The sequence below is a fragment of the Marmota marmota genome, unplaced genomic scaffold (genome assembly GCF_001458135.2).
Source record: "Marmota marmota marmota unplaced genomic scaffold, marMar, whole genome shotgun sequence".
Classification (NCBI taxonomy): Eukaryota; Metazoa; Chordata; class Mammalia; order Rodentia; family Sciuridae; genus Marmota; species Marmota marmota.
The window spans coordinates 50041758-50060296 of record NW_025999977.1 but is presented as its reverse complement, the minus strand read 5'-3'; the positions used below and the strand labels follow the sequence as shown (position 1 = coordinate 50060296).

General features: G+C 38.6%; 1 protein-coding gene across 1 annotated transcript in view; it reads right to left on the bottom strand.

Moving 5' to 3' along the window:
* The window catches only part of Nbas (NBAS subunit of NRZ tethering complex), a 351187-nt gene that overhangs the window by 116572 nt on the left and 216076 nt on the right, over positions 1-18539 (bottom strand). The window contains 2 exon segments of the mRNA XM_048804961.1: positions 6806-6943; positions 7328-7404. Of these exon segments, the coding sequence (XP_048660918.1) occupies positions 6806-6943; positions 7328-7404 (215 nt within the window).

Sequence of the window (18539 nt, the reverse complement as noted above, 5' to 3'; positions counted from 1 at the left end):
CTTGCTAAGAGGCATTTAACACACACACACACGCACTCTCTTTAATTGTACCTCTATTATATAATTTACATTGCCTTCTCTTAACATTACATTAGAGCATCTGGAGAGCAGAGACCATGTGTACTTCATAAATTCACCTTTTCCAGAACACAATGTTGTGCATGCACCAGGTAGATGGTGAAGTTGGGCACACTGAGCTGGCTTTTTTTCTTTAGTTTTTTTTTTTAGTTGTAGTTGGACACATACCTTTTGTGTAGTGCTGAGGATAGAAACCAGGGCCTCGCACATGCTAGGCAAGCTCTCTACCGCTGAGCCATAACCCCAGCCCCCTGAGCTGGCTTTTAAGTCAGTAGTTCTAGTTCATATTCCCATACATAGCTCCCTCACTGAATAGAGGCAATTTGGAATTACTTCCTATCTGCTTCCTCGCCTATAAAAGAATATCAGTAAACATACCCTCCTTGTGGTTCGCTGGGAGGCAATAATAAAGGACCCTGCTCCCCACTATTCTATGAAAGTAAACTGGACTCAGAGCTTACTCTCAAAGAATTACAAACCACTGATTGACAACAATGTACACATAAGCAATTCACAGAAGACATCTGAATACAAGCTCATTACAGAACCACAAGCCAAGAGTCCTGGGAACTCCAAGGAGGGAGCAATTGATTCCCTCTCGATCTTCTGGTGCTCAGTTTCCTCAGATGGAAAAGCGAGCTTCACCAAATGATCACCTTTCTAAGACTAAAATCCTATGAACGTAACAAGAATTCAATCATTAAAATAAAATAAACCCTTGTAAATCCCTCCAGGTGTGGAAACGAGGAAGCTCTACAACTCTTATTCCTCCACTAATATTCAGAACAGATTTGTTGAAAAATATAATTTTTCAGACCCGCAAATTATATCCAAAAGATTCCCACAGTTTAAACAACTTTAATCTCTTCTCCTTCACTTAAGTAGAAACTGTCTAGCTCCTCTATGAGTAATTTTTATTTCACAGACATTGTACAAATTTATTCACTATCCCCAAGAAATATTTAAGAACAAAAATCTAATATTTCAATGGAACAGTCCTAGTGGTAAATATACATGTACTGAGCCTTGGTTATTACCAAGAACCTCTTAAGACAGTTGTCTCTTAATATCTCTGTTTGAAAGACCTATATTCTTCTCTAAGTAGAAGAACACTATTAGAATCATGAACAAGAAAAGCACTTTCAATTACCTGTCTGATATGCTTCCTTTTGAGATTATCTTATGGAGGTGAACAGGGTTATTCCTTTAATTCTCTGACAGCAGGCTTCCAATGGCTGACAATTTATGGATTAATAAGTATTTTTTAAGTGCATAGGAAGGTTTTCAGGTACTTCAATTTATGGTGTAAAATAATACTAAGGAGAAAAGATAGTTTCTCACCAAGGCTTCTAAGTAAAATTAGGTATGAGGGGAATCAAAGAATTGGAAGCAAAGGCCTAGATTGCTCGTATTTCCCTCCTAAGCATCTAGTTTTCCGCTTCAAGAGTTCTCATAAGAAATAAGACTGGGTGGATAAGCATGTAGTAAGTCCTAGCTACCTCCGCCAGTTATTTTATTATTGCCACAATCTTTCTACCTCTTCCTCAAGGAATTTGGTTATGATTGCTTCAAACATTCAATCCAAATTTTACTAAAAATTTCCCGAGCTTGTATCACCACTTTCCTTAAAATAATTCAAGAATCCCCTCTTAACCCAGTACTTCAGCTCACATCTCCACGCGCTACCCAAGTGCACAGCATCTCAAGCTTCTGAAGCATTCCCTAAGATTCTCACTCAACCCTCACAGCAACCAGCAGTGAGAGGGGAACAACTGGTCCTATTTCCCCAGATACCCACTCTGCACTTGAGGCACCTACAGCTGTAGTCTTGCAGCTGGCTCCTTGGCCTCCTGTCACTGCTTCCACACCAACTGACCAGGTCTCCACGAGTGTTCTACTTGGCCTCATACTGGCCGTCATTCAAGGGTCTCTGGTGTATAGAACACATTTAAACTTCTGTTCCTCTTGTCCTCTCCCAAGACAATGACATGATTCATAAGATGCTGATTCCCAAGTATGAAAGTTTTAGTCCCCGAGAAGATTGTGAAGGACTGCATAGGTAGCTTTGAAATATTCAGTATTCACAATGATATTGCAAAACTTCACAGTAAAGACTAATAGCATAAAAACCATCAGGAATTTAAAAAGTAAAGTGTGAAGAGTTAGATTAGTTTATACCCCCCGCCCCCCCCAAAAAAATCTGGCAATGCAGTTCAGGGTTTTGAATAAAATTTATTTATTTAAAGAATATGGTCAAATCGCTGTAAAAACAAAATATACATAAATATTCGTGACAACATAATGCTCAATGATTTGGTAATATTTTTCAGGAAGTTTTATTCAGGTGGTACATTTCCGCTTTAGGACTATTATTTTGCTTGAGATAATTTTCTACTTAGTATTTTCAATTAGTAACTTAAAAAAACACATTTTAGAAATAGTCTACCAAAAAGCTTTGAATTTCATCACTGCTGTGTTTGCTTCCCTAGCCTATAAACTAAAAAATTTGTTTCCATTTTCATCTTTTGAAAACTTAAAGACTTAAAAGAATGCTAGAAAGATTGTATTTGAAGATACATTTATAATAACTATAAAGGTGAGCTGTAAGTGAAAAAAAGATCAAGGTATAGTACAATATGCATGGTTTACTCATATTCACCTAAAAATAGTTGTATAAATATGTATAGCCATAAAATGTTTTTTAATAGATACAAAAAAGAAACACTAACTATTGTATATCATTTTAACCACTTGCATGTTTTGGTCATGTGCGTATCATTTCTTTAATATAAAAATCAGTTAATTAGGGCAAAGGTTAGTAGAGAAAATGATTTCCTACTGACCATTTGCCAATCATCATCATATAAAACCACAAAGAAAAATGCAGGTGAGGTGCACTGCCCCCAAAGATCCTCTCACAAAGCTGCCAAGTTCCAAGGCCTCTGTGGCTGGCTCAGGACGCTGCTGCCCTGCATGATGCCCAGGCCTGGTACCAGAACTCCTGCACATTCTATCAACCTCAGTTAGCATCCCCACAGCACATAACGACAGGGATGGAAAGAGAAAATGTGAAAAGACTGTGGAATGAGAAACAAGCTGAACTGACAACTGAGTGAAAGCTAAGCTCCACTGGGTGTTATTATGCGTAGGCAACAAATTGAAACCACTTTGATTTCAATTTCCAAGATGATTCATCAGGAGTTTGTCATATTTAATTCCAAACTCAGCAGTGCAGTTTTATGCAGAGGAAGATGCTGAAAAGAGTCAAATAATGAGGCATCAGGCAGTCAACAGAAAACTCTTATGTTCTTCAAACATCCAGCTATTATACCTACCTGTACTTCCTTTCAACCCTAGAGGTTCAGGACTCAAAACCACAAATCTGAAAGCTTAAAGAGCTTCCCGACACTTAGTTGATATGATTCCTGAAGTTATTCACTTGCCAATTAATGGTCACTTTTTAACTACAGTGTCCTGGGGACACAGGGGGCAGTGGTATTCCTACACTCAAATAAGGTAAGATGCACATCAATTATAAAATCCCAAAAGAACTACTTGCCTGGGGCACATGCAAACAGCAAAGAGGGGGAAAAGGCCGGAGTCTGTGGTGGAGGCAAGGAAGGCAGCACCTGTGGGCTGACTCATCCATATAGAGTGTGGAAGAAGCGGGTAGCTTGCAGTACAGGTTGTATATGCATGCACAGAGGCACACAGAAGGATTTAAATGCAGAGAAATAAAAGTTTTGAACAGCTAAACATAAGCTTCAGAAGAGGTTGCATCAGGAAAGCACCTGGAAGGGCAAGGCAGAGCCAGCCAGTTCACTGAGGATCTTATCTGTCACTTACAGGAGCTGCGGTTTTACCTCCAGACTCAGAACTACTCATGAAAATAGCCTGCTAGAAATCACCCACACACTAGCATGCCAGAGAGATCACTCAGCTCCACAAAAAGTGACGCTGCCTCCTTTGCCACAAAGCCAGAGTGGCAGCACATCCAAGCAACAGGCTGGGAAAGCCTGGAGTCAGAGCTCTCAATGACAGGACAGTGCTTTCCACCAGAGCACCTAAAGAAGTCGCCACAGTTTTCTGAATCACTGTCTCCAGAGAAGATTCCTTTTCTGTAAAATGGGATTGCTCAAAGGATCAAAGACCAGAATGAATGTGGAAAAAAATAACTTAAAAGAGTCAAGTACCTCTTCAGGGTTAGTTTTATATTTGTACTGTCCATTGGCAACTCCCGCAAACTTGCTCCTAAACTAACTGTTGCTGTCACAGCCCTTTCTGACATCTTTCTTGGCCAGAGAGAAGGGCCCCCACATAGCCATTAACAAAGGCTGACCACAGTCTGCATGTATATAACTTTTCTCCAGGGTCAGGCAAGTCCTCTAGGCCTTGAATTTTATATAGTAAAATTTAAACATCAACTCAAATACCTTACAAGAAATAATACAGTACGTATGACAGAAAAGTGACCCTTCTGTGCCTTTGGTCCTGCTTATTCCTGTCTGGAATGTTCTTCCCTCAGGTATCTGCACAGTATTGCTTATGTCCCCTTTTCTTTAGTCAAAGTCATCTTCTCAACTGAGGCCTTTCCGGACCCTATTTAAATAGTATTTTTCACACATGCACATCGCAGCTTCTTCTACTTCACTTTGCTTTTGTTTTAGTACCTATTTGATTCACCTCTTCTGTTTATGATGCCTTTAGAATGTAATTCCTAAAAGGGGGAGGGCTCACTATGCTTCGTTCACTCTTGCTTCTTCCAGAACACTTCCTGGCACACAGCAATCACAAGATAAATATTTGATGAATACACAATATGTAAATTCAATTATCTTGTATGTGCTGTAGAATTACCTATGAATTTTCAGTCACCTACCCAGTAAACATTTCTATTTATATTCCAGGTCCTGCTCTATGCATTGGGAAACCCAATAAAGAAAGACAAACGCTATCCTCAAATAGCTCATTATCCAGTGAGATGAAAAGGAAAAACTCAAAAACTAGCATATATGTGCCAAGACAGAGGCAAGTATAAGGCAGTGCCAAAGCACACGGAGTCCCCTCACCCTAGGAGTACTGAAGAAAGCTATACTGGTCAGGCACCTACCAACTAGCTTAGCAAAGGCATGGTGGGAAAAGCACTTTGGGCAGAGAGTACAACATGCCTGAAGACAGGAAAACGAAGGAAGAACACAAAGTGATGTGTAAGAGGTAGACATGAGTTTAGGTAAAGAAATGAGACTGAATTAGGGTGAGGACATGAGGTAGAGAGGAAAAGAAATGGAGAGGCACTAAATCTCCTCACTCTCTTAACACGTCTCTCTAAAGAAATTTTTGCATATCTTCTTGCTGCCACTCTAATCCACAGCTCCTATGACTCCTTTACATGCACAGACAGTGAGTGCCGAGGTCACTGAGGTCAGGCACCAAGCCAGTAGGAGAGGGTGGCAAGTACAAGATGCTCTAGGAGATCAACAATCTAGCTGACTGGTGTTCTTTCAATTCTCTATATTCAAGAAAGGTACAGCAGGCACCATGCACAAAGTAGTAGCTTTATATAAATGACATAAATTGGAATGAAAGAGAAAGACCTCATTTCAGCACATGCTTTCCACTGAGGTAATTCAATCAGATATATTTTGAGAACCTGACCTTCTGGGGGGGGGAAAAAAAAATCAAGTTTTCAAGTGAAATAAGTAACTGAACAAAGTAGCAGCAGCTATAAAAAAAAAAAAATCAAATTCCCCCAATAAAGTCATACATCAACTGAGTAAAAGAAGAAAACATTCCTATTTCCTGGCCAAACACAATCATGATAATAAAACTATGCCTAAGAACAATGCACACCAAATGATGACAGTGTCCTTGGGAGACTAAACTATGGTGGGTAGCAAACCGGCTGTCCCTCTTCTCTTAAATAAAAACGGATTCAAAAGGAATATGTTCAGACACTTGGAGTAAGAATTCTTAGATTTGTTCTGGATGACTGTGGCAGGTAAGTTATTGTCTGCTTTAGGTCAAGAAAGGGTAATCTTCCCTCAATAAAATTTGGATCGTAGATTGTGCGTCTAGTGGATTTGAAAGTTTACTTATCTACTCTTTAAGTACTTATTTTCTTAAAATAATCCAATATAAAAAGTAGATCATTTCCTAATGCTGATCTTTAAAACTTGTCTATACAAGGAAACTTGGATGGCTATAACTTCCCATAAGCATCTGTTAAAACTTTTATATCTACAAAAGAAGGTACATATATCTTGAGTCATAGTTAGATACTTCTGCTCAGAAATTAACAATTTTTTTTTTTTTTTTTGGGAATAACATGTTTCAACATTCTATCTATACAATTACTATTGTCATACCTCTGGCTTTAAAATAAATCAAAGTACAATATGGCTCAAAATATTACATGGCCTACTTTATTAGATAGCCATCTTCCTTTGAAACAGTGAATTAAAAAGCCCATTCTTCATTTAGCCTCTCCTAATTAAGTACTTAGAAAATAAATGAAAGAAAAGTTAGGGAAAAGAATTGGTATTCATAATAAATATCAGAAGCTCTACCTCTTACTGATACCTGGAAAAGCAACTGTGTCTAACAAAAAAGGCAAGGCCTGTCTGCCACTTGGAAGCATTTGGGATACAAAGGGAAAAAAAACATGTTTTGACTATTCTAGGAATGCTTGAACTTTCTCATCAATAACATGGAAAACATGAGGACTCACCCTGTACAGCGGATGGCACTTGTCCCTGAAACATGGAGCCAGTCGGGCATAGATCTGCAGGCTGTAGTAATAGGCTGCTAGCTGGAGAGACAATGCCGAGTGGGACTGCTTTTCAAAGCACCTGTTAGCATCTAACACCTAGGAAGGGACAAGATATAATTAACTCAGTTGAAAGAAAATTAAAGAGATCATTTAAATTGTTCCATTTCTAGTCACTGCCCTGGATTTTGATAAAGTTCTTATCCCACCAACTCCAACTGCTGGGCAACCTAACATGATGATATGAAAACTCAGAAGGTACTATGAAGCAGATCCCATGCATGTAAAAGTGTATTTAAATATCAACACTTAAGCTACATTGTAGGATTCATTGTCTGGATACTGACTAGGGTCCTTTCAGCACTTAAGAAACACCAGAAGGAAATGGCATATTTATAAACGATTTTACTGATAAAAATCTCCAATACAGATTTTCTGTTTACTCACTTTTAAGTACTACTTTAATGGAAAAGGCAGGCTTACCTGTGGTAAGGCAAGGAGGTATGCAAGAGCCAAGGTCATATCATTTGGCAAAGCATCACTTGCCAGCTGCAAAAGAACTAAATGCAGAGAAAAAAAATGCATGATTGAGCTCGAGGATCCATAAGACATCCACAGTCACTAAGTGTCATGGTTTGAGCCCTAGTGATTGCAACAGATACTTAGTTTAGGAGGACTCTTTAAGAACTTTTATGAAAATCTATTCAGCACCATCTAAACTGATCACATAAAACCATTAGATAGCCAGGTACAGTAGTACACACTTGTAATCCCAGCAGCTCGGGAGGCTGAGGCAGGAAGATTGCAAGTTCAAAGTCAGCTCAGCAAAAGAGGCACTAAGCAACTCAAGGGAGACCCTGTCTCTAAACAAAATAGGGATGGGGATGTGGCTCAGTAGCCAAGTGCCCCAGAGTTCAACCCCCAGTAGGAGGGGGAGGGGGAAACACTGAATAATAATCTTGCCTAACTGGAAACAAGTATGCCATCGGTCACTTATACACCAGGAAATCCTGTCAGGGTGACTGTTGCAGTCTAAGTGTAAAGATGCCAGTAAGCGTGGCGGTAAAGACCCAGGCCATGCTGTATGATAATGTACATTAAAGACAGCTACTATGGAGGGTTATGATATGAGTACAGTGCAGTCAAACAGCTCTGAGAATACAAATGTAGGATAAATCTTTTGATTACTATAACCTGATTTTGTTCCTTCCAACAACACTTCTCTTCACACTCCACAAAAAGAACACCAGTCTTGTGCTTTGCTTACGAGTTTGTTGGTGTGGACTTTCCCTACCTGCTTATCATTTGGGTATAACTATAGGTCAAAATTTCAAAATACTGGAAATATTTACATAAAAAATTACAGTGGCCCTATAAAATACATGAGCATAGCATTTTAGAATTCTTAAAGCTAATCTAGATCTTAATCTAGACAAAATTTGATGATTTAAACAATAATTAGATTATGTAACAAGAATATGCTTTGTGTCTGTGCAATTCTTTCCCAAACCCATAACTCCAGTCTAATCATAAGAAAATCAGACAAAGCCAGATTGAGGCAAAATTCTTAAAGGATGCCTGGCTGGTTTTCCTTGAGACTACTGAAGGCATGAAAAACAAAACTGAAAAGCTGTCATAGAACAAAGGCAACTGGGGAGATGAGACAAAGAAATGCAGTACAGTTCCCTGGATTGACTCCTGGAGCAGAAGGAGGACATTAATGGAAAAACTTATGAAATCCAAAGAAGAGTTGCTCCAAGCACTCACTGAAGGCTTTTGTTCTCTCTGGAACACTCTGTACCCAGGACTGTGGTACTCCTGCATGGAGGGGAGGTTGCCTTCCTTCCCTTTCCAAACTTTCCCAACTCATTTCTCTCCCAAAGCACCTAGTTATGACTCTCACATCAGCGGGCAATGCAGCGTGCCAACCCTCCCCCCCCCACTGCCACTCCCTTCATCCTTGAGCTCAATTTTTACTAATAGAATTTTTATTTGGAAAAAAAAAAGTGTCTAACAATAACTCTGTTACTGTATTCCATAAGATAAGTGAAAGAAAGAGCAATTGCAACAAAAGCATTCCAACAATCTTCTCTCAAGAGCCTGACAGCAGGACTATTCAACCTACTTCACCTAGTTTTTTTTCCACTTCCATCTTATTTAGATATTTTCATTCTTCAAGCATAAAAACAGTTTTCAAAAAGTATATCTGAACCCATTTATCTAAATTAGGACCATCTCTTCAAAGGAGTCCCTATTTCAGGTAGCTGCTCTCCAGCTCCTTTCTTAGAGTTGTGGTTAGACCCAATCTCAGACCCACCTGGGAAATTAAGTTCCATTACTGACAATGTATTCGTCACATCTTTTCTATTATCACATCAACTCAATTTTTCTACAAATTAATGTGTATATGGCTGTTTCTGAAAACCAATGCACCCTCAAGGGGTAGTCTGAAAAATATGCTAGAGAACCAACAAATTTCAAAATAAAACAACCCAATGAAAAACAAAAGCAACATCTCCCCCCGCCACCAAAAGCAACGAAGTAATGATAACACACAGTCAGAATAAATGTTTACAGGAGTTATTCTTAAAGGGAAGACTCCAAATACCTAAATTCCAGCAAGTTTACAGTTACACTACATCACGACTACACTCACAAAATGGTCAAAAATATTCTTAAATATATATAAATGAATACAAAGTTTATAGCAAGCTAAGGAAGACAGGAAGAAAATTTCCAGGAGCTCAAACTCCTGACAAAAATCACCCTCAGAGAGCTGCCTAAAAGGGTCACTGTCACCAAGCAGTGAAGATACAAATGTGTGTTCCCAGTCAATAACACCCATACAGACGTCATACACACCACTGTGTGAATCATGCCTTTCACTTTTCTATTTCATGGTGCTTTGACCTGGAGAAGGTAATCCTGGAGGAAGTACCCTCTCAGGGCTAATTGCTAGAGAGAATAAACAACTCATCTGTGAGCAGTTTTGACATGGAAATCAATTCAGGGCCCATACTCTGAACCCTCCTCTAGGTAGTGTTTTATATTCCAGGCAGCATTAATCTGTCCTAACACCTGGAGTAAGTACCAGTAAACCAGCTAGAGACTACCCATGTAAGCTTAGAGATGCCCAAATTAGCCATACTGTCCAATCAAACTTGCCCAAGCTTGTCTACCAGGCTAAACCCATTCCCTCCATGAAAACCACAATTGAGGCTTTCTGTATGCTTTCCCCTGGCTCCTTCTGCCTTTGACCCACCCAGGTTTCCCCATGTGTAGTATACCATGCCTCCTATTTTGGGAATCTTAGTATCAATCTCTTACATTTTAACAATCATTTCCATGCCTGTGTCTCCCCCCATAACTGAAGAAAAACAAAATCCCCAGCATTTTAGAACAACCACTCAGACAAAACCTATGAACACACAATGAATTTCTGGCCAACAAAATCCGGTAGAATGATATACCAGTGCTCCAGAGCAAAGGCCTGCCAGGAAGTCCTCACTGTTCTTATGATCATGCCACAAAGAGTTCAGGCATGTGACTCAAAGTAGCAGGCATGAGTTCATTAGAAAGGACGGGAAAAGGGGACATGCTCGAGAGAGTGTATGGCAGACCTCTTTGGCCCTCATATTTTACTGGGGGGTTACAGGGGAGTTTTCACAGAGTCCCCCTCAGGTCTACCTCTTGACTCTTGGCTGCCAGCTATACAATAGCAGCGTTTCAGGTCCCCTGTGTGCATAACAACTCTAGGTCACTTTGGCCCATGCTGACCAGTTCTAATTGGAATCTGTTCTCATAGATTTCTTTGGTTAGAGAAAATTATCCCTCTCTCCTTGAGTTCTGGGATCTAATCTGTGTAAGGGTTACAAAAGTACCCTCCACCCCACTCTTAAAGAATCACTTGTATGCTTCTCATGATCATTTCGGGTCTGCATTTCTCCTTCAGATAACAGGGTGCTTGCTAAGAAATGTAACATATCCTACTGACTTAAGGCAGGCAAGGATGTAGGTGATTTGTTTTTTAGAAGACAGTTATGTCAAGGGCTAGCACAATGGGCTCACTTTACAGAATTATTCCTTTAACCTTGTATTCCCAGAGCTCCAACTGTCTGTAACTATCACCAGGAGGAAAAAACATATTCAGAACTATAAAGTCCTAAGATTTGAGTTTCAGCATTTGGAATGTTTTGGACATCAGAAGGTTATGTCATACACATATTGTATATTACATGACAATGTCATCAGAGTGATCTGGAAGAACCCAGTAATCAAAGACATTAATATTTCTGTTGCAAAATATTTGAACACTCATACTAAGTAGGATAGGCAAAGGCTATGAATAGACTCACATCAATTTAGTTCAAGTTTTGAGGCCACACAAGTTACAAAGACCCTACTGGTTTTCATAGCACCTTGGGTATTGGGTTTTGGCATTTTTTTGCCTCATGTGTAAATAAGGATTAAATGAGGGAAACACTTTAAAGTGCACATCAGCTCTCTAGCATGTAGACAGCACCCAGTAGATTCCCTTCCTCCCTCCATAAACAAAAGACTTGAGAAAGCAAAAATTTTATTTAGGACACATCTGATTTGCCCCTGAAAATGACTGATAATAGGTTATTCCATTAACAACCACCACAGTGGTAACAAAGGTAATACTTCTATTTCATATAAATCATAATTACTAATGAATAAACAACTGCATTTAAGCAGGAAGATTACTTTCACTCAGAAGAGATGGCAGGCTTAAAGAGTAACACATGATTAACTGATGCAGTTCTGTTACTGCATTTTTTGTTATTTTGTAATTATTACATTTATTGTTACTTAGCAGCTTCTCACAAAGCACTCAATTATGTGAATTAGCTACTCCTCAAACATTGTCCATGGAAGAAGTTGCGGTTTTCTCTGTGTGTGTGTGTGTGTGTGTGTTTGTGTGTGTTACATATATATATATATTTAATACATAAGTATATATGTTTAGGACTGCATAAAAGAAAAATAATTCTTCCCTTGGAAACTAGCCATTCTAACAAATTCAGCAGAGCAGTGACCTGGATCATGATCTCTGACTATGCCTCATGGCTGCGTTTGCACTAAGAACTTCCCATGTAAAAGTACAGGTCAAGATTGCTCAGTTGCTATGGTGACACCCAGCCTGAGGAAACTGTGCAAAGGCACAGAGTTCTATCAGTTGGGACCTTGAACTCAGATACCATCTCCTAGGGATGGAGAATTCTGAACTTAAAAAAATCTAATGTCTCACCAGTGCTGTGTCCCTCAGTCTACCTGCTTTGCAGAAACTTTCCAAAAAAATAACCTTTTGATGATAAAACCTATATAATAAACGTGCTGAGGTAGCTCTGGGTCACTGTTCCTCCATTAGAGTACAGTGTCCCACCTTTCTCTATATACATGATCGTCTTTTCTCAATCCCCCATCACCCCTTGCAGATTTCTGAATTAATGGCTATGGCAGAGAGGTTGCAGCAACAGTCTCCTTTCTTTACCTGCTAAACTTTCTAAATGAATGATCTGGCCCACTGTATCCACTACTATGACACTCATTCTTTTTCCAAGTCCTTCTGTCCCAAAATCCAATTGATATTGCTCCTAAAGGTTGCCAAACTCAGTGACCTTCCTCTTTTCTCACATGTCATTGGAGAACTAGACACTCTTAGATAGCTGCTCCTTGGGCTTCCAAAATATTAATTCTCCTGCACGTATGCTCAAGTAATCCTCTGTGTGTGGCCAGATCCTCTTTCTCCCCATACCCCATGCTTCTTTTCCTTTCCCCTCCCACTACAAGTGCTCACTGAGGGTATTCCATTGTTCTATCACTCTCGAGTCCCACTTAAGGTTCTCTCTCCTGCAGGTCTCAACTACATTCTTAACTTCTACAGCACCTTGGTCTATTTTCTCAATTTCTTTCTATATTTAATCCATCTCACAAGACCAACATTACCAACTATTTATTGGACATGGCTGCCACTCAAATTTTTCACAAATTCATCATTTTTTTGGTGTGGTACTGTGGATTGAACTTAGCAGTGCTCTGCCACTGGAGCCACATTCCCAGCCCTTTTCATTTTTTTATTTTGTGACAGGGTCTCACTACATTGCCTAGGCTGAACTCAAACATGTGATGATACTCCTGCCTCACAGTCCTGAGTCGCTGGAATTACAGGCTTGTGTCGCTAGGCCTGACCCAGATTAATCATTCATTACCCAATCTTTCAAATTATTGAAATAGTGTACTGCGCTGTCCCAGTAAGCCAAGCTCAGATTCCAGAGTCTTCTTGGACTTCTTCCTTTTCTCCCCACATGGACAAATCCTGCTGAATCACTTCCAGAGAACTTGCACACATACTTTCTATTTCCACTCCCATAGACTCAAGGTTAGCTTTTCATTGTTTATACATTGGACTCTTTAACAACCTCCCAACCTAACTCTATATAGTACCTTTGGTCTTTTTCCAATCCCCTTTTCACACAGCAGATCCAAATTAATTTTAAAATTTCAAAAACTGTCATTCTCCAGCTTAAAACAAAACCAAACTCTTCACTAGTTTCCCACTCCCTAAAAAATAAAAGTAAATTTTATTATTTGTCATTTAAGGGTTCCATTAATATGAGCCAAACAATTTGTGCTTTTAATTGCCACTGTCCCTACACTATGTGCCAAGCAAATTAATATGGTATCTAAGCTCTGCCTATGCTCATGTCTTTGCTGTATATAACAAGAACAAAATTATTAGAGAACAAAAATACCCATAAATTTGAACTATCTTCTCTGGTGAACCAGACACAAGATAGGTACTTTGAATTAGCTTAAAAAAATGCTCAAAGAACATTATCTTGAATTTTTAACACGAACTTGGAAACTTATGTAAATTGACCAAACTTAGAAAGGTGTTCTAACATGAAACAAGATATCAAAATAAGACTGGCATCTTTCCCTAGCAGTAGTTACCAGGATATTGACAATTCTTACGCTATTATCATGAACAAACGTCCTTTTTATTTTTAATGTGTGTGAACAAATTCATAAGGTAAATTCCTAAAAGCAGAATTACTGGATCATGCAATACACACAATTGTAATTTTCAGTCACTACCAAATGGCCATGTGTTCTTTAAATTCTCACTTCAAGCCTGCTGCTGGCTGACAGAGTTCTCCACCTGAATATACCTAGGGTCCATTTCCCGAGAGACTCTTGACATCTATTTTAACTGCCCAAGCAAGTTGGAGTATGTCCAGAATTCTTTGCACTAGGCAAGGCTTTATTCATAAATTGACTCCTTGGAAGTAATCCTAGGAAAAAAGGCATCTGGGCTTTCTATTCCTCTTCCTAGAAAACTACAACTCTGAGTTTAACCCTCAGTCATCTGAGGAACCACAGTGACCAGACCAGTAACTATTTAAATGCTTCCATGACCAGGTTCTCTGTTAAAGAGCCCTCCTGCAAATGAAAAGTAGACTATAGTATTTAAAAAAAACAGGTGTCAGAAAGCACTGGGAGGTATCAAAAGCAGACAGAAAATTTAAGGTAGTTGCCATTTGGAAGAATGAATGGCACTGGTAAGTTTTCCATTTTTACAGCTTCTGACCTGAGGGCAAGCCACTATCCATTCCATATTGGGCAAGTAAAACTCAAATAGAAAACCAGAGCCCAGAAAAATCACAACAGCTAGAAAGAAAGTAGTTAATAAAACTAAACAAATGCACAATGTTTGACTAAGAAATTCCATCCTAAAAGAAAAGGATATGTTCACAAAACAGTGGTACCAGAGAGTGCAAAGCAGCTTTCATAACAGTTATGCTGCTACAATCCCAGCATCCTTAAATAGAAAAGATAAACTCATTTATCTACAATGAAATACTACTAAATTAAAAATGAAATATGCAAACACCTACTGATAGATGCAACATAGGTGAATTTAAAAATCTTTGTTTTACATAAAACACTACCTGAAGTCTAGAACAGTCAAAATTAACCTACAGTGGGGAAAAAATCGAAACGTGGGCTGACTTGTAGGGAGAATGGAATGGATGCTTACTAGGAAGAGTCCATGATAGTAACAGGCTGCATCTTGATGGGGTGAGGAGTAGAAAGGTGCTATGGGAACTTAAATAGTCAAACAATTAAGATTTTTGTATTGCACTGTTTATAAATTTTATCTCACATGAAAGTAATAAATATTAACTGATTAAAAACATGAAATAAATTAGATTTGGTGGGTGGGGAGGGGGTGGGAGTATAATACGTATGGTAAATACAAATTGTAGGATCTAAATGGAGGGTCTATGGAAGTTCAGTGTAGAATTTTTTCATCTTTGTGAATTCTAAATTTTAATACAATGCAGAGAAAGAAAACTTATCTGATAACTGTCAAATGTTTAAGGTCTCTGCCTGTTATTTTCCCTTCTGAACAAGTTTTATATATATATATATATATATCTATTCTCCAACACTGGGCCTGCTGAATTTCTGGCCACACTGAGTTCACAATGTTCCAGCTGCTCTAAGACATCAAATGTGCCACCCTCCACTTGACTCCCTAATCCTAATACAAATGCTGTTGAATTATCCCAGGGCATTTTTTTCCTCCCACACAAGGTCACAGACCTTTAATCTCTACAGCTGCATGCCTAGGTCAGAGCCCTTCCCAACCAACAGATGAATGGTTAAAGAAAACCGATGGGAGAATGAAGGCACAGGAGCCTCAGTCACTATTCTACCCTTGGGCATTATATATATCACTCTTCAATTCTACTGCATTTCCGACAAATATTTGATGTTATAAAATAGCCAAATATGTGTGTTCTAGATTAGTGTTATCAAAAGATCGTATATATGAAAATGCTTCCTAAATAATAAACCCAAATGTAAATAAAGGAGATAATTATTATTTTTTTCATTTTTTGGTAGTACTGGGGATTGAACCCAAGGTCACTCTACCACTAAGCTATAACCCCAGCCCTTTTTATTTTTTGAGACAGGGTCTTGCTAAGTTACTGACACTGGCCACAAATTTGTGATCTTCCTGGCTCAGTCTCTTGAATCGCTGGGATTGCAGGCATGTGCCATTATACCTGGCCACAGATGATTACTAAAATCACCTCTATATTCAATATACATAGCATATTAATGGTATATATATAATATATATCTTCTTAATTCTGAAAATATTTTTTTTCTATTTAATAATACTTGACATTCTGAAAAATTCATTAACAGACTTGGATTCTTTTCCCTAAAGGAACATAAAAATCTGATTGTCAGGAAAAAGATAACTTGAAAAAACACAGAAGCACACAGAAAATTCCTGTACTCCCTTTAAAATCCCACAGACCAAGAGGAGTACACATACGCGCATTTAGATTAACCAGGAGCACATGCTCAGTTCACTGGCCGAGCCACCACAGTATACACCCTACTTATTCTCATCACTGTGGAGAAACATTTACTTTGCACTTATCACACTGAAAATCCTCACAGGTCTGGCAGAAGTGTTAGAAGCAGAAATGGTACTCAGGGATTAAGTCTCAGGTCGAAGAGACCAGGGATGTGAAAGACACTATCTCTATGCTGCCAGGAAAGAGAGAAAGGATAGATGTTTGAAGAATGGAGATATTATGGGTGGGGAGAATCCAATACCTTAAGTGAAACTATGGTTTCACAAATGGTCAGCCTGAGGTACTCTAAAAAATATTTGCTATGTAGGCTCAACTCTACAGATTGTGAAATGAATTATCTACAATGGACCCCAGGGTTTCAATATTTCTTAAAAATTGCCTAAGTGATTCTAATGTGTAACTAGGAGGAACTATTAGATTGGTCTTGAAAAAAAGGTAAAATAACATCTGGATTAACTGAATTGCACAGTTGTAGCAGATTCGGGACTAACCTAAGCACAGGTACATAAGACTAGGCCCTGCCAAGACATCATAAGAGAACATGGTCCAGAACGGAACAACTGAGTTGTTAAGCCATTTAATGCATAAGGGAATTGAAATACAATAATAATTTTCTGTTTGAAATCCCTATAGCTCCCAGCAGAGGGCTCCATCAGAATGTTTAACTGATTGCCATTTGAGGTTTCATATTTCTTCTCAGCCTACTTTCACCTCATTTCTTTGCTGTTTGCCCACTCTATTGAGGTATTAGAATAATTTCCAAATCTCTGAAAAATCACATTGTTTTATCTTCTTTAGTAAATTTTCCCGTTTGTAAAACATCCTCTTTCTCCCTCTTACCCATCTCGATTTCTATGCTTTCTCATCTACTTAACTCCTATTCAACCTTCCAAACCCAAGCCAAACATCACCTACCCTTACACCACCTCTTCCAGCTGTCAGATCTCCATAGTCCCAATGCCTCTCACATCTGCCTGTCACAGCAAATACACACAAATATATCTGCCTCCCCACCTCTACTGTAAGCCCTTTGAAAACAGGGACAATGTCTTCCTCCACTTTATATCCTAAGTTCCCAGGACAGGGCCTAGAACCATTTCTTCAGTAAGCAAAGGAAGACAAGGAGAATCTCCTGACATCAAGTATATTTTGTCTACACCACACAGCTCCTCATGGAAACCTTGCTATCTACTTCATATTTCAAGATCATTTTAAAGCTTCATCATTAGTGATCAAGTACAACAAATATAGCCAAGTATTCTAAGGGCCCTATAGAAAGAGGACCAATAACCAGAAATGTATGCCTGCCTGGATATTCTAATTGAGTACTCTAAGAATTTCTCCAAAAACAGCTCTGGAAAATGCCAGAAAGCTTAATGAGAAGGGGAATCAGTTTCTAATCCAAGAAGGCATCCATTCTTCGGACTTTTAACCACAGGTCTAGAGGTCCACAGGTCTTTTTGTGAGGCATGCTTCTGTACAAGGGATACTTGAATTCACAATAAGCAATTAGCAAGCTAAATAATATATAAAAATATTATATGGGCAATATGCAGACATACTGGCTATTGCTTCGGTCCCTGGCAATAGCCACAATGTTTGCCAATCAGTAAATGACATTCCCATATCCAACCCATTATTTTCTTAAGGTTTCATATTCTATCTTTACGAACTACCTGTTATCAATTGTTTTCAGACCATGAGCCACTGACTTCATACAACATAAAGCAAGAAGTAATGATGAATAATTATGTGAATAAACACTCTTCATATATACTCAATATCAACTGTGAGGTATATCATGAATAATAGCTTTTTAGAGAAAAATAAATGTGATAAACTATGTTATATACCCTGATTAAAGAATGATGGAAGGTAGAAAAACATTTCTCAGAAATGAAGAAAAATGGTATAGTTTATAAAAACCTCTGGTATTCTAAGGATTTATATAGTATATGGGAAAGTGGTATTTGTGACTCCTCTTCCCAGGGGCATACAAATTTTGACTAAAGAAAATAATTATTTAAAAATAACTTATAGGCTAGGCATGGTGGTGTACACCTGTACATCTAATCCTAGTAGCTTGAGGCTGGGCAGGAGGATCACCAAGCTCAAAGTTAGCCTCAGTGACTTGATGAGACCCTGCCTCAAAATAAAAAAGAAGAGCCGGGGATGTGACTCAGTGGTTAAGTGCCCCTGGATCAAACAAACAAACAAAATAATTGTAGTATCAGACTTTCAGGAAAACAGCAAGCTGTTCCACAATAAGT